Source organism: Salvelinus namaycush, chromosome 22 (assembly GCF_016432855.1).
Source record: "Salvelinus namaycush isolate Seneca chromosome 22, SaNama_1.0, whole genome shotgun sequence".
NCBI lineage: Eukaryota > Metazoa > Chordata > Actinopteri > Salmoniformes > Salmonidae > Salvelinus > Salvelinus namaycush.
Window position 1 is genome coordinate 8,961,236 of NC_052328.1, and position 27,322 is coordinate 8,988,557.

Here is a 27,322-nt window from a genome sequence, read left to right on the forward strand (position 1 = left end):
TCTTTTATTTTACTAGGCAAGTCAGTTAAGAACAAATTCTCATTTACAATGACGGCCTACCCCGGCCAAACCCTAACCCTAGTCAAGGATGGCACCAACTCCAGCAGTATCCGGTATGTCCTAAGTCAGGATCCACGAGAGCCGAGGGACAGTCACGTGATCTTCCACCTCTGGGGCAGGTGTGAGCATCCCCTCTTCATCACTGGCTTAGCCAATGCTCTGTCAGTGTCCCAGGCATTCTTCAACGAAGTATATCGACGACATCCTGGTCTACTCGGCTACCTTGGAGGATCACATCACTCACGTCCAAGTAGTCCTGGAATGCCTCCTGACTAACCAACTGTTTGTCAAGGCTGAGAAGTACCAGTTTCATCTGGAAGCTGTCTCCTTCCTACGCTACCAAATCAGCCCACAAGGAGTGAAGATGGACGTCAAGAAGGTAGATGTGGTCAGGTCATGGCTAGTCCCAACCACCATAAAGGGGTTACAATGGTTTTTGAGGTTTACCAACTTCTACCACCGTTTCATCAAGAACTTTAGCTCCATCAATCGACGTTGCCGGTTTAGTAACCACCGGTCCTGGCAATCATTATTATGCGCACCTGGCAACAATCATTACGCGCACCTGTGCTTCATCATGAGGCACACCTGGACTCCATTACCTCACTCATTACCTCCCCTTTCTCCAGCGCTCCCTTAGGTTCTTTCCCCAGGCAGTATTGTTCCTGTGTTTCATGTCAAGACGCTACTCCTATGTCCTATGTATCGTTCCATGTTCTTTGTTATATTAAACTTACCACTTGCTTCTCAACTCCCAGCGTCTACGTTACACAAAGTGTGCAAAGCTGTCATCAAGTCAAAGGGTGGCTACTTTGAAGAATCTCAAATATAAAATATATTTTGATATGTTAAAACTTTTTTGGTTACTACATGATTCGACAAGTGTTATTTCATAGTTTTGATGTCTTCACTATTATTCTACAATGTAGAATAATAGTAAAAATAAAGAAAAACCCTTGAATGAGTAGGTGTTCTAAAACTTTTGACCGGTAGTGTATATATTTGCAAACAAATGTATGGGGGATTGGAAGTGATGCAGACAATTACATTGATGGAAGCTACAATCTATCTGCAAAATTAAAGCTGATCTACCCCCTAAATAAAAAATAAAAAATTGTTTCTGACATTTTCGGACTACTAAACAACTATTGATTTAGAACCATGGAGAGTTACCGCAAGTTGCAAAACAGTCCTATAACTGTGAGGTACGTTTCAAGCAAGCCTTTCCATTGCTCCCAGGGAATGACAGGATCGCCTGGGTGAAGCAGAAACGAGTCTGGAGGAGGCAGAGAGAGGGTGGGAATGACAGGTGGATGAAGAATGAGACATAGTTCTCTAGAAACAGCTCAGATTTATTAGCCACAACTCTAAGATCCTCACATTCGTGATCTAGCATAACAACAGCTGTTTAGCCAAGGTACAGTGGCTCCCGTAGAACATCTACGGTGAGTCAAAAGGAACACAACAATAACTCCCAGGGGCTACATATCGAACATAACAATGTTATATTCAATGGTGGCCTCAAGTTTGCATGTGGTGGCCTTATCGGTATGTGCTTTTATCCAGCTTGTTCAACTATATCATTGTCGATGATAGTCAGAGGAGTTTGCTACAGCACATACAGATCTGAGACCAGACTACAGTAACAGAGAACTAACACAATTATATTTTCTGAGGATGACGTTAGATTGCACTCACTTTTCATCAACAGACTCTCGAAAACCATGATCCATTTACATGTTTATATATTTTAACAATGCCATGTGTGAAACCCATTAAGGTGAATTAAAACTTTGTGAAATTTGACTTTACTCATAAAAACACCATTGTTCAAAAGCTATGCGTGGTATATGGATAAAATGTGACAAATTCCGTCAGAGTAAATATGGTTTAATAAATGAATTAGCTTCATAAATAATGTCTGTAATGACATTTTAGGGGACAATAAGCCTGAGCGTTGTCAGGAAATAGTTGATGTATGAGTTTCATGCCTCAGCGGTTCCTCAAAATGAATAGGCTTGGGAAGATAGCTGGGGCCAGCAACCAGCCTATTTCCTAGAATTATCTACTTGTTGTCAATTTGCACAGTGGAATTACACATGCAAATTGAACTGCCTGCACAAACACCACTTGGAGATGATAAAAACAAATTAACAAAGGCTATAGAAGGAAGATTTATTTCACTGGCTAACCCAGGTCAAGCAATACATGTATTTGATGATTGTGTGTACCCAATTTTGGTGTAATTATATCAGCAAATTATTCTTTGTAATCTTATAATTTTCCCACAACCTTCTCCTTACACACAAAATTAGCTTCCTCCGTATCCTTGCAGAAAACAATTCTTCTTAATACCCTGTCGGATAACACTGCATAATCTGATTTGCGCCTCATATTTTTCCGTTTTAGATACAACGTTCAAAGTGGCTGACTGCCATGTGTGGAAGGTCAAAGGCTAGGTGAAAAAGTATAACTGACTGGCTAACGGCACACACGGATCCATATAGGGTAAGTCAGAATATTAAAATATATACAATCGCCTCTTAACATCATCCCTCATCTTTGTCAGGAAATGATGAATCCCTGGACCTCCACGTTTGCTATTAGATATCTCATTTACTTTGTACACACAGTGCTAATCTGCACTAATGAATTCTGCCACCCCAAGCCAGATCGAGATTACTTAAAATTATTACCACTTCCACAGATATGCCTTTCCTCATTTGAGGCTCAATTTGGTGAGCTCGCAAAAACAGTCTGTCACACTAAGATACTAATAATTAAGGGTTTAAGATGATTAGTTTATCTCTCTGCACTTACAGTACTGCTGCCTCTTATCCACCATGGCCAAAACTTAATAAGAGACTCCAAGTTTAAAACAGCCAACTCCAAATTACCAAGAAATTATGGAAATAATGAGCTGGAGTACATGCCAAGGAGAGAGAGAGACAGCTCAGAGAGACAATAATTCAACTGTGAAATAGAACACAAAGTCTGGTAATCAATACAAAATAATTCAAGCTTCTACTGCCACCATGTTATTAAATAATATTTACCCGGACTTTGTGGTTCCTCGTTTACCTTCAGAGTTCACCCTGCTTTTTTCCATCACATAAGTAATTTAATGGGTAATAATTCTGAGTGAGTGATAGCAGCTAATGGTAGCATATTTAAGGGGATAACATAGAGATTTCACATTTTCAGAATGACATTTTAATATACTAGGATAGCATAAGCCCTATCACCCTGGTTTATTTAGCATATTACATTTCTATTTAAAGTAGAGTAGAGAATATTTCCCACAAAGGGTGCAGGGAGGTCAAGGAGATTACTTGGTCATTCACCTTTGTTTTGATTGAGGGTCACCTTTAAGGAAGATCTGGGTCATTAGTTGTGACTTTCACCCTGTTATGCATATTTTGACATCTGTAAACAATAATGTTCGCTGTCTACCAATCAATATAGTCCAGAGAGAATATGCACACATTTATTGTTGTCAGCCACATCCTTCCATACAATTGAAACAAACAGGCATATACACTCCATCGTAGGCAACATTTTTCATATAGACATAATTCATGTAGATTATTGGTTTGGCAATCACTTGCAACTAAAAAAGACTGATGTGATTTACTGAATTAGCAATTTAAGGGTAGATGTTCCTTTGCCAATGCCAAGGGCTATACAAGATTTGCATGCTAATCATTCTAATGATAATGCAATGCCTTCAGCTGTTTGAATAAATTGTGAACCATTGGTCACAAAATAGAATACTTATCTTCCTGAGAACATGGCATAAATAACAGATTTACTTGCCAGTTATAACAAACCACTTATCTACAATTACTAACACTGTATAACTTCCTTGGCGATACTGTTGGCTGAATCTAAATTATTTTTTACCTGAATTTCTAGATCGAGAAAGCCAAATAGTTATTACCCTTATTGGCAAACCAGTGAAATAGCCTATGCTTTTGTTAAACAGTCAAAAATCTGAATAGAATAAACCTAGTCTATTAAACATAGTGTAGGCTCCTGCAACTCGCTGTTGGCTGGGCACATCGCTTGTGCCATCAAACCCCTACAACTTATCCAGAACGCTGCAGCCCGCCTGTGTTCAACCTTCCCAAGTTCTCCCATGTCACCCTGCTCTTCAGCACACTCCACTGGCTTCCAGTCGAAGCTCGCATCCACTACAAGACCATGGTACTTGTCTACAGAGCATCAAGAGGAACTGTCCCTTCCTCCTTTCAGGCTATGGTCAAACCCTACGCTCCAACCCGAGCACTCCTTTCTGCCACCTCTGGTCTCTCAGCCCAGTCGAAGCTCTTCTCTGTCCTGGCACCCCAATGGTGGAACCAGCTTACCCTAAATCTAGGACAGCAGAGTCCCTACCCATCTTCAGAAAACATCTGAAACCCTACCTCTTCACCCTATCATCTGACCCCCCCCCCCCCCCCCATAAATAAATGAGGCCTTTTGTGAACTAATACTTGCACTTTCCTTTTCTCCACCTTACTAGCTCTGACTTTGCTGACAGATACTTTATCGAGGAAAAAAATTACTTACTATGACTGTGATATGTGATTGTCCCACCTTGCTATCTTAATTTGAATTCACTAACTGTAAGTCACTTTGGATATGAGCGTCTGCTAAACTACTTTAAAAAAATGTGCTGACCTTTTGAAAAATACAATAGCAGCAATAGGATATGTATTTTAAACTAACCATGGAATACCAACACATTTATGGTGGTTATCTCTCTATAATTAGGTTAATTCTGAGAGGGACAATCGTTCAACATCTCAGCAATAATCTGAGATGCGCAGCGCGACTGTAATAAAGACGACCTGAAACGCAACCATCGGCTTTAGTGCAGCGATAGAACAGTTTTCATTGGTAGAGACTATATTGTTTTTCCCAATCGGCGCAGTTGTTTTGCAAGAGTCACAATGTCCACCAGGAAGTGAAAATGTTTACAACGCTTCAAGTAGTTTTCGATGCATTTTTTAAATTTCAGTTTGTTTTGGATTGTGACTAACATGTTATAAACAGAGTTGCTGTTGATTTGCCATTCTCAAGATGTATAGCGGACTTTTACCGAAAGGTCTGAGCGATGCTGAAATTAGTTCAGATTATGAGGACGACCAAGGACAAAGTGTAGTTGCAGATCAAGAAAAAACGTTAGCCTCAAACAAATGTCGTGCAGTTGGACTTCCGCGTGGTCTTAAGGAAAACTGTGGGACACTTGTAGACACAAGTTCTTCTCATACACAGCCCGTCATAGAACATGACAAGTCGTTGGACTGCTTACCCGGGATTTCCGAGGAGAAGTGGCAAGTATGTCACACATGTTATGCTTGCTAGTCAGGTGTTGCATATCAAGCTAACGTTAGCTAGCTAGCTAGTTAGCGATGTTGCCTATATACTCTATAGCATCCCCTACTACTTTTGGATAGGCAGTCCATGAATGATGAAACCTGCATGGAAAACATTAACGTGTTATAACAAAATGGCTGCATTGCTTGGCTATACCACTTATTCCCGTTTCCCAGGATCAGCGCCACTTTCAAAAGCAAGTCAAATGTGGATAAGCTACTCATCTTTGTAAAGCTACATTTTATGTTTTTCTACCATATACACATTACACACAATTCATCAACTGTTGAAAGGGAGATTTTCATGAGTCGGGTAAATGCTTTTGTTGCGTACATTGTTGTTGCTAAAATGAATGGTTACACTTCATGTTCTTTAGAGATTTAAAGAGCTACAGAAGAAAAAAGACGAGATCAAGACAATGAAGCTCCCCAAAAAAAGACAGCGGGGAAGACGACGACATAAGAAAGGTCAATTGCACTTCTTTTTAACCACACAGCCACTGAAAAGATAACGATCCAGGACGTCTTTGCCCTGGTCAGATGTAACCTACTTGACTTATCCCAGAAATAATGGAAATGTGGAAAGAAGAGGGTTCATCCTGTGTCCAAATTCTAAGTGTCTCATGACCCCAACGTTAGTGTTTTTGTTAAAGTGCTGTGTTCCTTTGTTAAATTCAAAATGGTATTATAATTGAGTTAGTCTTTTGCCTATAAAAGCTGAACTGGAATGGATCTGAGTGGAACATAATTAAATAATATACTATTCCATTGAAAGTCACTGAAAGAAATAGTCAGCCGGTCTACCTCTTTTCAATGTTTTGGATATGATCACAGTGTACGTTAATATTTCTGAGGCCATGAGTTATGACACAATACGACGGACTGTAAAATTGGGTGATTTTGGAGTTGACAAGATTCATTTCTTTGTGTTTCATGTCACTAAACAGATGATGAATCAGGGACTAAGAACATGGAATCAAACAATGAAAGGTAACGTAGGCCTAAATGTATCACAAAATCTGTTCAAACATAGTTCTATACAGTATTCCACTAACTACTAAAGAGTCTTCAAAGGCTTTGTCCCAATTTTCCACCATTCTCCCAAAGTGCGCATTAGAGCTTGCACACTTCCATGCATGGAAACTCCCTCCAGCCAATGCTTAGGCTACACCAATCCTATGCTTTAAATCCATGACAAGGAGTGTCCACGTGCACACTTATGGAAAAGGGTGGAGAATCGGGATATAGCCTTGTTGTTGGTGTAGGCCTAACTGAAAGCCTATTCTACCCGGGCATTCCAAAAATTTGATTGGTACTTAGCACCCGTTTATAGCCTTAACATATGCTGTAGTCTTGTCCTGAACCGATAATAAACATGAACACTAATTTTTCTTCTTCACCAGAGAGCCTCGAGCAGAGCATGACAAGCATTGGGATGGGCTGACGCAGTACTTTGGCATCAATGATAGATTTCAACCCCCTGCCTGTTACAAGCCTGCTCCCAAGGTAAAAAAAAAAATAGTCTGCATGTGTCTAATGCCATCAAGTTATGGCAAAAGCATTGAACATGTTCTGTCTTTCTGTATCCATACCTGTGTAACTTCTCATTGTTTTATTAAATATGACAGGCGGCTTAAGAGGTTTCTAGACTCAAACCTGACATTGTGTAAAATATAAACGATTGTGTTACATTCTAATGATGAGATTACCTTAATCTTGACATTGGGATGATTCTCCATTCCACTTTTTTTGGGTTGAGATTAAAGTAAAATGTAGATTTGCTCTAGAGAGAAGTGTCTGTACTGAATGTCTATACAGAAACCCAACAGCTCCTGCTCACCGTGTTACTGTATGTGGAAAGCTCAGAGTGCACTCAGTACATGCACAATAACATAGCCTCTCACACTTTGAATAGCCTAATTGTCAGGCCCATGGATCTAGCCTACATGGATATGACTCTAGCCTACATAGCACTAGCCTACATTTTGATGAAAAGGTGTATAGAAAAAGGTGTATAGAAAATTCCGTTTATCTGAAAGTACCATCAAATTTAGTTTTTGCTCTGTTTTTGCAGCAAAAACGGCCTACTTTGAATGGATAAGATATATTTAACAAGAAGCTAAATTAAACAGAACTTGTGAAGTCAACATAACGAAAAGGCCTTGCTCCTCCATTTTCAAACATTCTCATTAGTGATCAATGTCATTTACATATTGACATGACATAAAAAAATGTTAGGCCTAAGTCAATTAAAGTGCTAGACAATTAAAATCTATTTGGGTCTTTCTATAAACTACGGCACCAGTGAGAAATCCCTGCGGTGGACAACTTGTTACAGCTGTTAATAAGTCATTGATAATAATCTGCAAAACAATTTCATGTGATTATATTAAGATATAGGGGGGAACATAGCTATGTTCAATCAAATTCATGCTGGTCTGACCAATCGGAATCTATGCTTCAGGACTGTTTTGATCACGTGGACTGGGAAATGTTCCGGGTTGCCTCTGTGAATAGTGTCGACACACTGACTCTGACTTGGTTCATCAGAAAGTCCATAGAGGATGTTGTTCCTACTGTGATGATTAAAACTAATCCAACCAACGTAAGGCAATCAAAGAGCCAAAACGACAGTACAGGGACAAAGTGGAGTCGCAATTCAACGGCTCAGACACAAGACGCATGTGGCAGAGACTCCAGACAATCATGGATTAAAAGGGAAAGCGAGGCCTCCCGAGTGGCGCAGTGGTCTAAGGCACTGCATCGCAGTGCTAGCTGTGCCACTAGAAGTCCAGGCTCTGTCGCAGCCGGATGCGACCGGGAGACCCATGGGGCGGTGCACAATTGGCCCAGCGTCGTCCGGGTTAGGGGAGGGTTTGGCCGGCAGGGATTTACTTGTCCCATCGCGCACTAGCGACTCCTGTGGCGGGCCCGGGCTCAGTGCACTCTGACATGGTCGCCAGGTGTATGGGGTTTCCTCCAGCATTGTGTCAAGAAGCAGTGCGCCTTGGCTCGGTTGTGTTTTGGAGGGCGTACGGCTCTCAACCTTCGCCTCTCCCGAGTCCGTACGGGAGTTGCAGCGATGGGACAAGACTGTAACTACCAATTGGATACCACGAAAAAGGGGTAAATAAATAAAGGGAAAGCCAGCCATGTCGCGGACACCAATGCCTCACTACTGAACAAGCTAAGCATCTTCTTCGCCCGCTAAGAGGAAAACAACACTTTAGCCGCTGACGTGGGCCCCCGCCGCTCACGAGGACTGTGTGCTCCCGATCTCCGTGACCGATGTAAGACTTTCAAGCGTCTTAACCTTCACAAGGCTGCCGACCCAGACCGCATCCCAAGCCGCGTCCTCTGACGTGTGCAGACCAGCTGGCTGTAGTGTTTACGGACATATTCAATCTCTCTTTATGCCAGTCTGTTGTCCCCACTTGCTTATATGCCCACCATTGTTCCTGCACCCAAGAAAGCGAAGGTAACTGAACTTAATGAGCAGTGCCGCGTAGCACTCACTTCTGTCGTCATGAATTACTTTGAGAGGATAGTTAAGGACCATATCACCTTACCCGAAACCCTAGACTCACTACAATTTGCATACTGCCCCAACAGATCCACGGATGACGCAATCACCATTACACTGCACACTTCCCTATCCAGTCAACATTACACTGCACACTTCCCTATCCCACCTGGACAAGAGGAATACTTCAGCGTTCAACACCATAGTGCCCTCCAAGCTCATCATTAAGCTTAGGGCCCTGGGTCTGAGCCCCTCCCTGTGCAACTGGGTCCTTGACTTCCTGATGGGCTGACCCCAGGTGGGAAGGGTAGGCAATAATAACACCTCTGCCACGCTTATCCTCAACACGGGGGCCCCACAGTGGTGCGTGCTCAGCTCCCTCCTGTACTCCCTGTTCACCCATGACTGCGTGGCTACGCACGTCTCCAACTCAATCATCAAGTTTTCTGATGATACAACAGTGGTAGGCCTGATTACCAACAACGGTGAGACAGCCTACAGGGAGGAGGTGAGAGCCCTGGTGGAGTGGTGCCAGAATAACAACCTATCCCTCAACATTATCAAGACAAAGGAAATGATTGTGGAGTACGCCCCTATTCTCATCGATGGGGCTGTAGTGGAGCAGGTTGAGAGCTTCAAGTTCCTTGGTATCCACATCACCAACAAACTAGAATGGTCCAAACACACCAAGACAGTCGTGAAGAGGGCACGACAAAGCCTATTCCCCCTCAGGAAACTAAAAAGATTTGGCATGGGTCCTCAGATCCTCATAAGGTTCTACAGCTGCAACATCGAAAGCAACCTGACTGGTTGCATCACTGCCTGGTACGGAAACGTCTCGGCCTCCGACTGCAAGGCACTACAGAGGGTAGTACGTACGGCCCAGTACATCACTGGGGCTAAGCTGCCTGCCATCAAGGACCTCTACACCAGGTGGTGTCAGAGGAAGGTCCTAAAAATTGTCAAAGACCCCAGCCACCCCAATCATAGACTGTTCTCTCTACTACCGCATGGCAAGCGGTACCGGAATACCAAATCTAGGACCAAAAGGCTTCTCAACAGCTTTTACCCCCAAGCCATAAGACTCCTGAACAGGTAATCAAATGGCTACCCGGACTATTTGCATTGTCCCACCCCCCACAACCCGTTTTACGCTGTTGCTACTCTCTGTTTATCATATATGCATAGTCACTTTAATTATACATTCATGCACATACTACCTCAATTAGCCCGACTAACCGGTGCCCCCGCACATTGCCTACCCGGACTATCTGCATTGTGTCCCACCACACGCCAACCCCTCTTTTACGCTACTGTTACTTTCTGTTTATCATATATGCATAGTCACTTTAACCTTATCTACATGTACATACTACCTCAATTAGCCCGACTAACCTAGCCTGTATATAGCCTCGCTACTGTATATAGCCTTACTACTGTTATTTCTCACTGTCTTTTTACTGTTGTTTTTAATTTATTTACTTATCTATTGTTCACCTAATACCTATTTTTTTACTTAAATTCCACTGTTGGTTAGGGCTCGTAAGTAAACATTTCACTGTAAGGTCTACACCTGTTGTATGCGGCAAATAAACTTTGATTTGATTGTGTGTGTGTGTATGTGTCAATGTAGTGTGAGTGTGTATATGGTTGGTTTATATAGTCTAGTGTTATTTTATTGGGATCCCCATTAGTTGTTGCAAAAGCAGCAGCTACTCTTCCTGGGGTCCACACAGAACATGAAACATTACATAATACAGAACATTAATAGACAAGAACATAACTACGTCATATTTAAAAAAGGCACATGTAGCCTACACATCAATACATACACACAAACTGTCTAGGTCAAATAGTGAGTGTTTGTAGGGTCAGTGCAGATCGTTCAGGTACCATTAATTGACTATTTATCAGTCTGGCGTTTTAGTAGTCTTATGGCTTGTGGGTAGAAGCTGTCCCTGGGCCTGTTGGGTCGAGAGCCGATGCTCCGGTACCGTTTACTGGACGGTAAAAGAGTGAACAGTCTATGGCTTTGGTGGCTGGAGTGTCTGACACCGCCTGATATAGAGGTCCGGGATGGCTGGGAGCTCGGCCCCAGTGATGTACTGGGCTGTCTGCACCACCCTCCGTAGCATTTTGTGGTCAAGGGCGATATATTTGCCATACCAAGCGGTGATGTAGCCAGTCAAGATGCTCTCAATGGTGCAGCTGTATAACTTTTTGAGGATACGAGAGCCCATGCCAAATCTTTTCAGCCTCCTCAGGGGGAAGAGACGTACCCTCTTTACAACCCTCTGTGTGGGTGTGTGTGGACTATGTTAGGTATTTAGTCATGTGGACGCCAAGGAATTGAAGCTCTCGACCCGCTTAATAACAGCCCCGTCGATCTGGATGGGGTCGTGCTCTCCCCTCTTTTCTCCTATAGTCCACAATCAGCTCCTTGGTCTTACTGACGTTGATGCAGAGGTTGTTGTCCTGTCACCACACTGCTAAGACCAACTCCCTCAGGCCTACCGCCGTCGTGTCGTCAGCAGACTTGATGGTGGTGTTGGAGTCGTGGGTGAACAGGTTGTACAGGAGGGGACTAAGCACACACCCCAGAGGGGCCCCCATCTTGAGGGTCAGCGTGGCGGAGGTGTTGTTGCCTACCCTCACCACCTGGGGCCGTCCCGTCAGAAAGTCCAGGATCCAGTTGCAGATGGAGGGGTTCAGTCCCAGGGTCTCGAGCTTGGAGGGTACTATGGTGTTGATCGCTGAGCAGTAGTCTGTGAACAATATTCTCAGTTATTTACCCTCTTGTCCAGGTGGGAGAGGGTAGTGTGAAGTGCAATTAGATTGCGTCATCTGTGGATCTGTTGGGGCAGAATGCGAATTGGAGTGGGTTTAGGGGGTCTTGAACGATGGTATTGATGTGTGTCGTGACCAGCCTTTCAAAGCACTTCACACTTCATAGTAAATGGAGCTAGCCATTTAGGCAGGTTACCTTGGAGCTCTTGGGAAGAGGGACAATCGTGGTCAGCTTGAAACATGTTGGGGTTACAGAGTGGGTCAAGGATAGATTGAAAATGTCTGTGAAGACACTTGCCAGCTGGTCTGCGCATGCTTTGAGAATGTGCCCTGTTGTTCCATCTAGCCCGGCAGCCTTGTGATTTGTTAACCTGTCTAAATGTTTTGCTCACATCGGCCACGGAGAGCTAGATCACACAGTCATCCTTAACAACAGCGGCTTTCACTCAAGTCACAGTGTTAAATTCTTTGAATCGAGCATAAGGCATTTTGCTCGTTTGGTAGTTCTGCATCGCAGGGCAACTCATGGCTGGGTTTCCCTATGTAATACGTTATCGTCTGCAAGCCCTGCCACATACGACGAGCATCGGAACTGGTGTAATAGGATCCCACCTTCTTCCTATATTGTCCTTTCGAATGTTTAATGTCTCGTCGGAGGTTGTATTGGGCTTTCTTGTATGTGTCCATGTCCCGTTCCTTGTAAGCCGTTTGTTCTTTAGTCCAGCGCGGATATTGCCTGTAATCCATGGTTTTTGGTTTAGATACGTTCTTGTAGTCACTGTGGGGACGACATCGTCTATGCACTTATTGATGAAGCCCGTGACTGTTGTGGTAAACTCCTCAATGCTATTGGGGCTCCCGAGTGGCGCAGCGGTCTAAGGCTCTACATCTCGGTGCAAGAGGCGTCACTGCGGTCCCTGGTTCGATTCCAGGCTGCATCACATCCGGCCGTGATTGGGAGTCCCATAGGGCGGCGCACAATTGCACATACTTGACTTTTTGCTATTTTTAGTCGCAAATGTAACGCTTGCACTGTAGAGCACTGCAAATTGACCACCCGCCAACGTGGCTGATAAAATAGACATTCTTACCCGCCAATACCTAAATCTACCCGCAGGTGGCGGGTGTTAGTTTTATTCCCTGCCTAGAACACATCCCAGTATGTACTAGCAAAACCATCTTGTAGCCTCGTGTCTGCTTCATCTGACCACTTCCGTATTGAGCGCATCACTAGTACTTTCTGTTTGAGCTTTTGTTTGTAAACAGTAAGCAGGAGAATGGAGTCATGGGTAAGATTTGCTTGGAAGGCCTTTTATTCTACCCACAGAAATGCATACAAGTGGTCTAGAGTTTCAGCGCCCCTAGTGGCTCATGAGACATGTTGGTAGAAGTGAGGTAGGACGGTTTAAAGTCTTCCCATGTTCAATTCTCCGCCTACCAAAAACACTGCCTCTGGGTGAGCAATTTCTTGTTTGTTTATGGCCCCATACAGTTCGTTGAGTGCCAGAGTGGTGTTGGCTTGGGGCGGGATGTAGACAGCTGTGATAATTATGGATGAGAACTCTCTTGGTAGATAGAAGGGTCTGCAGCTTACCATGAGGGAATCTATATCAGGTGAATGAAAGCTTGAGATTTCCCTCACACTTAAAGCAGCAGGAGACTCTGAAAAGAAGCTCATCCATCTTATTCTCGAGTGACTGGACATTTGCCAATGGAACAGACAGGAGCGCTGTTCGCTTTACTCTTTGCCTCAATTTCACCAGGACTCCTCCTCGTCTCCCGCGTCTATGCCTACGTCGTTTTGGTAGCCCATGGAACAAAGGAATAGGGTCCGGTATGAACAGCTGAGTCGAGTTGAAGTCGAAATCGACGTTAGTATTTGTCGATCTTATGTCCAGAAGTGCTTAGTGGTCATACACTATATATTCAAAAGTATGAGGACACCTTCAAATTAGTGTATTCGGGTATTTCAACCACACCCGTTGCTGACAGTATAAAATCGAGCACACGGCCATGCAATCTCCATAGACAAACATTGTCAGTAGAAAGGCCTTACTGAAGAGCTCAGTGACTTTCAACGTGGCACCGTCATAGGATGACACCTTTCCAACAAGTCAGTTGATAACATTTCTGCCCTGCTAGAGCTGCCCCAGTCAACTGTAAGTGCTGTTATTGTGAAGTGGAAACATCTAGGAGCAACAATGGCTCATCCGCAAAGTGGTAGGCCACACAAGCTCACAGAACGGGACGGCCGAGTGCTGCAGTGTGTAGTGCGTACAATTTGTCTGTCCTCGGTTGCAACACTCACTACCGAGTTCCAAACTGCCTCTAGACGCAACGTCAGCACGAGAACTGTTCGTCGGGAGCTTCATGAAATGGGTTTCCAAGGCCGAGCAGCCGCGCTCAAGCCTAAGATCACCATGCGCAATGCCAAGCGTTGGCTGGAGTGATGTTAAGCTCGTCTCAGTAGTGGACTCTGGAGCAGTGGAAATGCGTTCTCTGGAGTGATGAATCACGCTTCACCATCTGGCTGTCCGACGGACTAATCTAGGTTTGACGGATGCCAGGAGAACGCTACCTGCCCCAATGCATAGTGCCAACTGTAAAGTTTGGTGGTGGAGGAGGAATAATGGTCTAGGTCTGTTTTTCATGGTTCGGGTTAGGCCCCTTAGTTCCAGTGAAGGAAAATCTTAACACTGCAACATGCAATGACATTCTAGACGATTCTGTGCTTCCAACTTTGTGGCAACAGTTTGGAGAAGGCCCTTTCCTGTTTCAGCATGGCAATGTCCCCTTGCAAAACTAGAGGTCCACACAGAAATGTCAGTGATGTGTACGCCGAGGAACTTGAAGCTTTCCACCTTCTCCTCTGCGGGCCCGTCGATGTGGATAGGGGGGTGCTCCCTCTGCTGTTTCCCGAAGTCTACGATCAACTCCTTTGTTATTTTCCTGGCACCACTCCACCAGGGCTCTCACCTACTCCCTGTAGGCTGTCTCGTCATTGTTGGTAATCAGGTCTACTACTGTTTTCGCCTGCAAACTTGATGATTGAGTTGGAGGCGTGTGTGGCCACGCAGTCATGGGTGAACAGGGGAGTACAGGAGGGGGCTGAGCACGCACCCTTGTGGGGCCCCTGTATTGAGGATCAGCGAAGTGCCGGTGTTGTTTACTATCTTCACCATCTGGGGGCGACCCGTCAGGAAGTCCAGGACCCAGTTGCACAGGGCGGGTTTCAACCCAGGGCCCCAAGCTTAATGATGAGCTTGGAGGGTACTATGGTGTTGAATGCTGAGCTATAGTTGATGAACAGCATTCTTACATAGGTATTCCTCTTGTCCAGATGGGATAGGGCAGTGTGATGGCAATATGCATCTGACATTAGAATGAGGTAACACATTACTTGACATCCAGCGTCATAACCATGTCATAATATATCATAACAGCTGACATAATTTGTCATAACCTATCATAATATGGTCATCACTGTCAGGACCCAAATATTTACACCTGTTGTGACATATATTATGTTATTTTATGGCTGGTTATGACACTTACACAGGAGTGTCAATACCCGCATGGATTCAAACGTGTTTTTTCCGTGCCAAGAAGTTTCCTTTCGTTTGTTGTTTTAATGAATTCTTTACAGTCATGTTTTTTCATCATATTTTAAATAACTTGTAGACTCAAACACCATCATTAAGTTTGCTGACGACACAACAGTGGTAGGCCTGATCACCTACAGCGATGAGACGGCCTATAGGGAGGAGGTCAGAGACCTGGCCGTGTGGTGCCAGGACTACAACCGCTCCCTCAATGTGAGCAAGACTAAGGAGCTGATCGTGGACTACGGGAAAAGGCGGGCCGAACAGGCCCCCATTAACATCGACGGGGCTGTAGTGGAGCGGGTCGAGAGTTTCAAGTTCCTTGGTGTCCACATCACCAACGAACTATCATGGTCCCAACGTACCAAGACAGTCGTGAAGAGGGCACGACAAAACCTTTCCCCCCTCCGGAGACTGAAAAGATTTGGCATGGGTCCCCAGATCCTCAAAAGGTTCTACAGCTGCACTATCGAGAGCATTCTGACCGGTTGCATCACCGCCTGATATGGCGCTAAAGAGGGTACTGTGAACGGCCCAGTACATCACTGGGGCATAGCTTCCTGCCATCCAGGACCTATATAATAGGCGGTGTCAGAGGAAAGCCCATAAAATTGTCAGAGACTCCAGTCACCCAAGTCATAGACTGTTTTCTCTGCTACCGCACAGCAAGCGGTACCAGAGCGCCAAGTCTAGGACCAACAGGCTCCTCAACAGCTTTTACCCCTTAGCCATAAGACTGCTGAACAATTAATTAAATTGCCACCAGACAATTTACATTGACCCCCCCCCCCCTTCCTTTTGTACACTGCTGCTACTCGCTGTTTATTATCTATGCATAGTCATTTCACCCCCACCTACATGTACAAATTACCTCAACTAACCTGTACCCCCACACACTGGCTCGGTACAGGTGCCCCCTGTATATAACCTCATTATTGTTGTTCTTATTGTGTTACTTTTTTATTATTACTTTTTATTTTAGTCTACTTGGTAAATACTTTCTTAACCAACAATGCAGTTCAAGAATAGTTAAGGGCTTGTAAGTAAGCATTTCACGGTAAAGTCTACACTTGTTGTATTCGCCGCATGTGACAAATAAAGTTTGATTTGATTGGGCTAGTTGCATGTCTGACATCAATGTGTGCGCAATTACAGTGATCATTTAATATGGTACATTTCAGACAGTTTCATATAACATGGACTACTTGTCAACAGTGTGTTTATGGTGTAATGGAATGTTTTGCCTTGTGTGGTAGGTTTTGTGGGTTTTGACACTGTCATAACCAGCCATATTTTTCACAACAGGTCTAAATATGTGTCCTGACAGTGTTATGACCATGTTATGGCAGGTGTTATGACGCATTATGACATGGTTTTGACCGTGTCGTAACGTGTCATGGCGCTGGGTGTCAAGTGAAGTGTTACCTAGAATGACAAGATAGTAGCCTAGAGGCCATTTTTCACAACATGAACTGGTTATGAAATTACATGACAAATACATTTTTGGTGTCCATATTACACTACTTCTGCAATTTTAAAGATATAACTGCTAGTCCTAGGTCTATGCTGTTGTTAGGCAAAGTGATTTGCCAATTTGGCATATTCACTTTTATTCCTGTAAGGGAAGTCCCCCCTCAATTGTACAAAATAACATGGCAACTTATTGGCACCGAGCGGACCATATACACGATGGGATTGTGTGGGATTTCATATTACATCCGGCGCTGTTTCGTCCAAAGTTGATGGCAAATGCCATATTGTAAATGAGCTGTGTAACACCCCAAAAATCCTATAGTGGGCGAGTGTTTTCTATCTAAATTTTTCATAGGCCTTTTGTAACGCAAGTCAAGACCCAAGAGTAAAATTTTGAGATTTTGAAAGTTTTGGCAAAAATTTATAACCCCCTTAAAAAAGTGCTTTCTGGACCTTTTTTCGAAATTCTTTCGAGTTTTATGTCAATTACACATGTGTAAGAACTGTATGAAAATACTTTTGTCAAATTTTATTAACATAATTTTTAGGACATTTTTATTTGGACTTAAGGAATATGTTTTGTGCATTTGGAATGTGATTTCATAGGAAGTAAAAAATGTCAAAAATTTGGAAAAAACGTATCACCCCCTTCATAGTCGAAAATAACTTTTTTTTTTTAAAGGCCAAAATGAAGCATTTAAAACTGTATTGAAAATCGTGTGTGGTAACCCAAAACATGAAACAGAATATTTTTTGACTTTTTTTGAAAACCTCCATAAATCACTCAGGCCAGCACCCATTGATTTTTGCCCGTAGTATAGTGCTCCCAGAGCGGGTATGGAAGTCTGGATCCCCCCTAAAAGCATTTAAGGCTCTGTGTGTCTTTAAGCACCATACTTTTTCATTCCATCCTTGCTGTGTGTGTCTGTGTGTGTGTGTGTGAGCTTTTCTTTGACATCTGATTAGAGAAATGACTGATTTACACTTCATGAGGGTTGCCTAATCACACACTTAAAGTTTTGGAAAGATCTGACTTTTTTAACCCTTTGAAACAGCACCTATGACCCCATTTTAAGGCACTTCCGGTTGGCACAGGAAGCTATAAGTAAACACCTATCCTGATCGGGGTATGCTTTTACAGAATCCTGAGTTTTAAGTCTATACGTTAAGAACTGACTGATTTACACAGGGTTGAATGCACTATATATCACAAACTGCTGGTTGGGTAAAACACTTTTAGGGTGATTTTATCACTTCCGGTTGCTCCAGGAAGCTTAGAATCAACACAGGTAGACCTCATAGTGGCTTGATGGATTGTCATTGAAGACAGGTTCATAAGACATTCATAACCCACATAGGGTTTATTTAAAGAATGCACGTTACATTTGCATATGATTCAACAGTGAAAAACATCACATCATATTGCAAACATAACACACTGTTGAATCATATTGCAAACACACACTGTTATATTTGCAATATGATGTGTTGAATCATATTGCAAACATAACACACAGTGTTACATTTGCAATATGATGTGTTGAATCATATTGCAAACATAACACACAGTGTTACATTTGTAATATGATGTGTTGAATCATATTGCAAACATAACACACAGTGTTACATTTGTAATATGATGTGTTGAATCATATTGCAAACATAACACACAGTGTTACATTTGCAATATGATGTGTTGAATCATATTGCAAATGTAACGTGCATTCTTTAAATACTTTAGAAATACAAAATTGAACGTCCTGATGACCTCAGGATGGCCGGGCAGTGTTAGTGGTTCCTCTCCATCGCTCGTTGCGTGGAAATTTCATCATGTCGATTTTGGTGATGGTACCCCCCCGTTGAAACATATTGCAAATGCACAAAAGTCAACTAGCAAGTCAGTGTCCATCAGTCAATTGGATATTGTCAGACACCAAACTGATACCATCTGACACCAAACTCACTTTTTCCAACTCCTTTAGAAGCCAACTATAACATATTTCAGAGCAGGCCCAAAATTCACAGCGCCTTCCATTTAAACCATAATAAAACAAATAATACGTAGTTATGTTCTAGCTGCGGGTCCAGTTCTCACATTATGTTTAGCCCTATGTGAGGCGACCTCGAATCCCAAGTTTCGGCTCGATAGGTCATTCGGTGCCCGAGCAATACCTTAATTGGTGCTGAAAATCCACTTTTTTCATTGCCTTGCTACGGGGTCCTTGAATGAGCAATCAAACAGGCTCGTTGGGGTCTGTCTCTATGGACCGAGCCGGTTTCAATGCACCTAGTCTTGAGACTCTGGGACTTTTCTAAATGTCGTCCGTTTCGTTGAGCTGAAAATGAATTGAAAACATAGCAAATACACGAGGCTGTTTATCGGTCTGAGAACCTTCTAGAGCCACATAACTCACCGTGCACAATCAACCTGAGGTCTAGAACAGGTTTGTAAATTTTCAGAACTCTAGGTCTGACGGTTCTTTAAAAGTTGGAACAAAAGTAACTACCACAGGCACTGTCTGCCTCTTAGCCCCTCAGTGTGTCCCTCCATCATTTCTGTTTGGGTGTGTAAATTTTTCTTTGAAATCTGATGGGACTAATGACTGATTTACAGTTCAGGAGGGTAGCCTAATCACAATTATGAAGTTTTGGAAAGATTTGACATTTTTAACCCTTCAAAACAGCCCATTTGACACCAATTATGGCACTTCCGGTTGGCACAGGAAGCTAAAAGTAAACACTTATCATCACTGGAGTATGCTTTTACAGAATCCTGAGTTTTATGTCTGTATGTTAAAAATTGACTGATTTACATAGGGTTGAATGCACTATTTCTCTCAAACTGCAGGTTGGGTATGGCAAACACTTTTAGGGTGATTTAACCACTTCCGGTTGTTCCAGGAAGCTTAGAATCGACACAGGTAGACCTCATGGTGGCTTGATGGACTGACATCAAAGACAGGTTCATAAGACATTCATAACCCACATAGGATTCAGGTTGAATTTAGAGGTGCAGTCAATGTATTCCAATGGGGAGACATTTCATTGTAAACTATTTGATGTAAATACCTTCTTTTAACTGTTAAGGGTTAATGCCACAAGGTCAAGGTTGGGCTTGCACAGATCGGGAGGACCTTAGGATTGTTCCTGAGGTGAAATTATGCTTCTAACCTTAACGGTTCTCTCTCTGTCTCCCAAAAGCAAATAAAATTGACATTGAGGTCAAAAGGTCATTTTGCTCTGTCTTCTTGTAACGGTCGCTGCGCTCAGACCGAACGAGCTACGGTCAAGCGGGGCATCTCGTTGAACTCGGCACGGCCTGGAGATAATAGTCATGCCATTGCAGGCTTTGTGTGTCGTTAAGCACCGTACTTTTTCACTCCATCATTGCTTTGTGTATGTGTTTGTGTGTGAGAGAGAGCTTTCCTTTGACATCTGCTTAGAGAAATGACTGATTTACAGTTCATGAGGGTTGTCTAATCACACAAATGAAGTTTTGAAAAGTTCTGACCTTTTTAACCCTTCGAAACAGCACCATGACACCATTTTAAGGCACTTCCGGTTGGCACAGGAAGCTATAGGTAAACACATATCTTGACTGGGGTATGCTGTTACAGAATCCTGAGTTTTAAGTCTATACGTTAAGAATTGACTGATCTACATAGGGTTGAATGCAGTGATTTTCAAAATTGCAAGTCATGTATATCTGGACACTTTTTAGGGTGATTTTAACCACTTCCGGTTGCTCCAGGTAGCTTAAAATCAACACAGGTAGACCTCATAGTAGCCTGATGGATTGGTATCAAAGACAGGTTCATAAGACATTCATAACCCACATAGGCTTCAGGTTGAATTTAGAGGAGCAGTCAATGTATTCCTATGGGGCGAAATGTCATTGTAAAATGTTTGATGTAAACGCCTTCTTTTAACTGTGAAGGGTTAATGCCACAAGGTCAAGGTTAGGCTTGCACAAATCGGGAGGACCTTAGGATTGTTCCTGAGGTGAAATTGTGCTTCTAACCTTAACGGTTCTCTCTCTGTCTCCCAAAAGCAAATGAAATTGACATTGAGGTCAAAAGGTCATTCGTGTCCGTTCTCTTGTAACGGTCGCTGCGCTCAGACCGAGCGAGCTACGGTCAAGCGGGGCATCCCGTTGAACTCGGCACGGCCTGGAGAATATGGCATTGTCATTTTAGTGGTGATTTCAGAATGCTATTTTGGTGCATTCATGGAAGGCGCTGTGAATTTTGGGCCTGCTCTGAAATATGTGATAGTTGGCTTCTAAAGGAGTTGTAAAAAGTGAGTTTGGAGTCAGATGGTATCAGTTTGGTGTCTGAAAATATCCAATTGACTGATGGACACTTGCTAGTTGACTTTTGTTGACACTTGCTAGTTGACTTGCTAGTCGACTTTTGTACATTTGCAATATGTTTCAACGGGGAGGTACCATGAGGAAAAAGCGACATGATGAAATTTCACGCAACGAGCGTTGGAGAGGAACCACTATCACTGCCCGGCCATCCTGAGGTCATCAGGACGTTGACTTTTGTATTTCTAAAGTATTTAAAGAATGCACGTTACATTTGCAATATGATTCAACATCACATCATATTGCAAATCTAACGTGCATTTGCAATATGATGTGATGTTGAATCATATTGCAAATGTAACGTACATTCTCTTAAATACTTTAGAAATGCAAAAGTCAACGGTCTGATGACCTCAGGATGGCCGGGCAGTGATAGTGGTTCCTCTCCATCGCTCGTTTCGTGAAATTTCATCATGTCGCTTTTTCCTCATGGTACCTCCCCGTTGAAACATATTGCAAATGTACAAAAGTCAACGAGCAAGTCAGTGTCCATCAGTCAAATAGATATTTTCAGACACCAAACTGATACCATCTGACTCCAAACTCACTTTTTCCAACTCCTTTAGAAGCCAACTATAACATATTTCAGAGCAGGCCCAAAATTCACAGCGCCTTCCATTTAAACCATAATAAAACAAATAATACGTAGTTATGTTCTAGCTGCGGGTCCAGTTCACACATTATGTTTAGCCCTATGTGAAGCGACCTCGAATCCCAAGTTTCGGCTCGATAGGTCATTCGGTGCCCGAGCAAAACCCTAATTGGTGCTGAAATTCCACTTTTTTCATTGCCTTGCTACGGGGTCCTTGAATGAGCAATCAAACAGGCTCGTTGGGGTCTGTCTCTATGGGCCGAGCCGGTTTCAACGCACCTAGTCTTGAGACTCTGGGACTTTTCTAAATGTCGTCCGTTTCGTTGAGGTCAAAATGAATTGAAAACATGGCAAATACACGAGGCTTTTTATCGATCCGAGAACCTTCTAGAGCCATATAATTCACCGTGCACAATCGACCTGAGGTCTAGAACAGGTTTGTAAATTTTCAGAACTCTAGGTCTGACGGTTCTTTAAAAGTTGGAACAAAAGTAACTACTGCAGGCACTGTCTGCCTCTTAGCCCCTCAGAGTGTCCCTCCATCATTTCTGTGTGGGTGTGTATTTTTATTTTTTTGAAATCTGATGGGATGAATGACTGATTTACAGTTCAGGAAGGTTGTCTATTCACATATATGAAGTTTTGGAAAGATTTGACATTTTTAACCCTTTGAAACAGCCCATTTGAAACGAATTATGGCACTTCCGGTTGGCACAGGAAGCTGAAAAAAAACACATATCATCACTGGAGTATGTTGTTACAGAATCCTGAGTTTTAAGTCTGTATGTTAAAAATTGACTGATTTACATAGGGTTGAATGCACTATTTCTCTCAAACTGCATGTTGGGTATGGCAAACACTTTTAGGGTGATTTAACCACTTCCGGTTGCTCCAGGAAGCTTAGAATCGACACAGGTAGACCTCATGGTGGCCTGATGGACTGACATCAAAGACAGGTCCATAAGACAATCATAACCCACATAGGCTTTAGGTTGAATTTAGAGGTGCAGTCAATGTATTCCAATGGGGAGACATTTCATTTTAAACTATTTGATGTAAACACCTTCTTTTAACTGTGAAGGGTTAATGCCACAAGGTCAGGGTTAGGCTTGCACAGATCGGGAGGACCTTAAGAACACTCCTGAGGTGAAATTGTGTTTCTAACCTTAACGGTTCTCTCTCTGTGTCCCAAAAGCAAATGAAATTGGCATTGAGGTCAAAAGGTCATTTGTGTCCGTTCTCTTGTAACGGTCGCTGCGCTCAGATCGAGCGAGCTACGGTCAAGCGGGGCATCTCGTTGAACTCGGCACGGCCTAGAGATAATACTAATGCCATTGTGGGCTTTGTGTTTCTTTAAGCACCGTACTTTTTCACTCCATCCTTCCTTTTTGTGTCTGTGCGTTTGTGTGAGAGAGCTTTTCTTTGACATCTGTTTGGAAAAATGACATATTACAGTTCATGAGGGTTGTCTAATCACACAAGTGAAGTTTTGAAAAGATCTGACCTTTATTACCCTTCAAACCTGACCCTATGGCACCATTTAAGGTACTTCCAGTTGACATAGGAAGCTGAGAGTGAACACATACCCTCCTCTGTGTAGACTCTTATATAATATTGAGTTTTAAGTCTTTATGTTAAGAGCGGACTTATTTAAAGAGGGTTAAAGGAGTGTGTGTTATTTCATAAAATCATATAAAATCACAGGATTCTCGCAGAGCTTCGAGACCCACTTTAAAAATGTACGTCTGAACACACTGCAACTGGATCTGTGATTTTTTTGAAAAAAAAAATCCTCTTTGTGAACATCACCAAACGGTCAATGTACGATTTCTCTTAAATTACGATAGATAAATGGCTGGTTCTTTTTTTCCTGACACCATATGCTTATGTACTTTGACATGAAGCGGTCAAATTAGCACCCTACTTGCGTTTTAACCCTTTAATCCCAGAAAAATGGCCATAACTCAAAAAGCGCCGAGGTCTCGACGCCATCTCGTTCGGGGCCAACTGCCCATTACTCCTAACCTACGCTCGCCGAGTTTCGTCTTCGAAATATTTTCAGTTTAGGAGAAAAGGCCGCGCTCGTTTGCCACGTGTTCGTGCGCCTGCAATATGATTTATTTTCCCTCTTGTGGGAATTTTCGAGAATGCAGAAAAAAGTCAAAAATTTGTCATTTTTATAAAACGGAAACCGAAATTCCGAAACGTTTTTTTGAGTGACTTCCTGAAAGAGCTCTCCGCCGCCCACGGCCCGACGCCGTCCGCGATTTTCTGCGACGTATTAAGACGTCAGGTAAGGGACCGTACATTTGCAATGGGACTTTCTTCACTAACCATACGGCTCCCGTCCCAGACTTCCCTTAAGGTATGTAAGGACACATGTGGAACTGCATTTAAAAAAAATGTTTTAACCATTTTGAAATGTTGATCCCAATGTGACACATTGAAATCCCATTTACAAAATATTTCATTTGGAACATGAACATTGCCACTTTGCCAGCAAATAGACCACTGTAAAGTTGTGGTAGTAATAGAGGTAGATTTCTTATTTGTTTTTCTGTAATTATTACTATATTGCCACATCATTATTAGGCTCAGCTTGCTGTCTTTGTCCAAATTAATTTGAGGGATGAGTGTGCGTCTATAAACAACCTGAGTCCTTGAATCATTCGTTTGAAGATGCTTCCGAGAGGGTTCCCCTAATTTAAAATGACAACATCTCACTTTCATGCGTTCTGTGAAATTATTGAAGAAATGATCTTAACTCTACTTCTTCAGATAGTCTCCTATTTTTTGAAGAACCACCCCTGCCATCAGTAACCAGGGGCATCTTTGCTCCCTCTGCTCCAGCCTGTAATGGAAATGTGTAATTAAAGAGTCACATAATGTTTGGTAATCTCCAGTAGCATTTTTGAAGATTTCCCCACTAATATCCAATCAAAAAGGTTTTCATTTGTGAAGGAAAATCTACATATTTGTAGTAATAGCAATCATATTAAAAATAAGGCCCAGGGGACTTTTGAAGTTACTCTTTGATTCCCCCCCCTCCCCCCCTTTTTCTATTTCTAAAATCACTACATTTTCCCCTTCTCTCCAGTCCAGCTTAGACAAGAGCATAGAGAGCGCCATCGCTGAAGGGGACTTTGGGAAGGCGGAGGAGATGAGCGACAGACTCGCCACTCGAGAGGTATGTTGTACCGATAAGAGATCTTTGGGGTGCTCCTGCTGTGACAAATTGAACTAATGGATCCGTGGCCATTTCTTCCTTCCAAGACATAGGGGAACAAAAACACACACAGGCACCCGCAATTGAGAAGTCCTGCAGCCCTTTCCCATTGACTTAATGGAAAGCCCTCCCCCTTAGTTTTGGAGTTCGGCAGTGTCAAAAGCACTTTTGGCTCAGCTTTTTAATGAAGGTCTACATTGCTTTCAAGCCAACTGTTAAAACATTCTCAAGGTGCGAGTTTCATACCTTTGAAGTGCACACTTCCCTAAATGCACTGCCTGCAGTTTCGAAACGACTCGTCTCGGCAGGCATCGGGGATCAAGCGGTTTGAAGCTAATTTAGCAGAAAAAGTTGCCCACACACCCATAATTGCGCTTAAGAAGACACCGCTACTACTTTTCATAGTTGGTGATTACAGTATGTTCAATTGTCAAAACTAGATGATTACTTTTGAATTCGGAAAGGATGTTTGGGGATTTTTTTGTTGTTGTTGACACTTCTCTGTTTTCTCAATGACATTTAAATTGGCGTTGAAAAAAGGCGCAAGTTTAAGTTTGTTCCGGCTGAGCGAATCTGACCACAAGTCAGACCACTATGATGACACACCAAATGTGTTTGATGGATTGCAGGGAAAGAGCAGGAATAGGCTTTTGTAGGCTACAGTCCAAGCCAATAGTGTGACTGTTGTCGGCATCCAAAGATTATCCAGTTTTAATAAACGCTTAGAGGTAAGGATGACAGCAGTGGTGTAGTCTACGGATATCACTTATTATTGGTATCTACATAGCACATTGATGTGAATCACACTGCTGCTCTCTCATTTAGCTATTTGCGCCTTACAGATTGTGGTTGTTGTGGATGGCTGTTCACAAATCTAAATGTGTATTTGAACACAATAATGGTTGAATTCAAGAAGTTTAAGCTGCCTATCAATCATTGTTTTTGTAACCAATGGACAGCCAGTGAAAAATGTGCTCTTGCAACAGCTATATAGTGTGGATCCCAGCCAATGGAATAAAAGTGGGGCTTTTATTGCTCAATCTAATTTGATACTGATAAAAAAAAATCCATAGGCCTAATGGAAACATGCTCAAACTTGCACAAGTTTGATAGATTTAAAGGGACAATCTGTAGTTGCTACATCTATTTTTGGATTTATAAATTTATATATAATAATATATACTACTGTTCAAAAGTTTGGGATCACTTAAAAATGTCCTTGTTTTTGAAAGAAAAGCAAAAAAAATTGTCCATTAAAAGAACATCACATTGATCAGAAATACAGTGTAGACATTGTTAATGTTGTAAATGACTATGGTAGCTTAAAACGGCTGATTTTTTTTAAATGGAATATCTACATAGGCGTACAGAGGCCCATTATCAGGAACCATCACTCATGTGTTCCAATGGCACGTTGTGTTAGCTAATCCAAGTTTATCATTTTAAAAGGTGAACTGATCATTAGAAAACCCTTTTGCAATTGTGTTAGCACAGCTGAAACTGTAGTACTGATTAAAGAAGCAATAAAACGGGCCTTCTTTAGACTAGTTGAGTATCTGGAGCATCAGCATTTGTGGGTTCGATTACAGGCTCAAAATAGCCAGAAATAAAGACCTTTCTTCTGAAACTCATCAGTCTACTCTTCTTCTGAGAAATGAAGGCTATTCCATGCGAGAAATTTCCAAGAAACTGAAGATCTCGTACAACGCTGGGTACTACTCCCTTCATCATGGTTACTACATGATTCTATATGTGTTATGTCATAGTTTTGATGTCTTCACTATTATTCTACAGTGCAGAAAATAGTAAAAAATAAAGAAAAACCCTTGAATGAGTAGGTGTCCAAACTTTTGACTGGTAGTGTATATATCCATTGATTCTTGACTAATATAACTTATACATTCCTCATGTGCTTAGTTCAACTGTCACACTCCATGAGAACCCAAAATATAAGCTTGTTTTACTCCAATGTTATAAACACTGTATATATATATTTTAACATGGTTAAAACAAAATATATATATAATGGATGGTCAGTCCTTGCGTCCACAGCTCTGTCTATTATTCTGAGAGTAGTTACATTTCTCCAGGCCCATCCCTCAGCGTTTTACCAAAACAGAGAAGGGGTGACCGTTTTGTTAATGTTTCATTTGTGGATTTGCCCAAAGTGTCACCAACAAAGAGGTAAACATTAGGCCTATAGCAAATGCAGCATATGGCATACATTTTTCACATGTAAATAGCACTTTTCAGTAGTGCTCAAAGCATGCCATTCCGTGAGCGCAGCATTTATTTTTCAACTCGAATCAATG

General features: G+C 42.5%; 1 protein-coding gene and 1 long non-coding RNA gene across 3 annotated transcripts in view; one reads left to right on the forward strand and one right to left on the reverse strand.

The window, feature by feature from the left end:
- Nucleotides 1-27,322, reverse strand: part of LOC120017525 — a 61,565-nt gene that overhangs the window by 33,364 nt on the left and 879 nt on the right. The gene's annotated exons all lie outside the window — the stretch shown is intronic.
- Nucleotides 4,979-27,322, forward strand: part of fam204a (family with sequence similarity 204 member A) — a 36,381-nt gene continuing 14,037 nt past the window's right edge. The window contains exons 1-5 of one of the 2 annotated variants that reach the window (XM_038960341.1): nt 4,981-5,400; nt 5,816-5,906; nt 6,386-6,428; nt 6,842-6,944; nt 24,882-24,971. In XM_038960341.1, the coding sequence (XP_038816269.1) occupies nt 5,143-5,400; nt 5,816-5,906; nt 6,386-6,428; nt 6,842-6,944; nt 24,882-24,971 (585 nt within the window). In that variant the 5' untranslated portion in view covers nt 4,981-5,142. Of the gene's footprint in view, nt 5,401-5,815; nt 5,907-6,385; nt 6,429-6,841; nt 6,945-24,881; nt 24,972-27,322 lie in introns of both variants that reach the window. The other variant, XM_038960342.1, reaches the window with a different exon arrangement.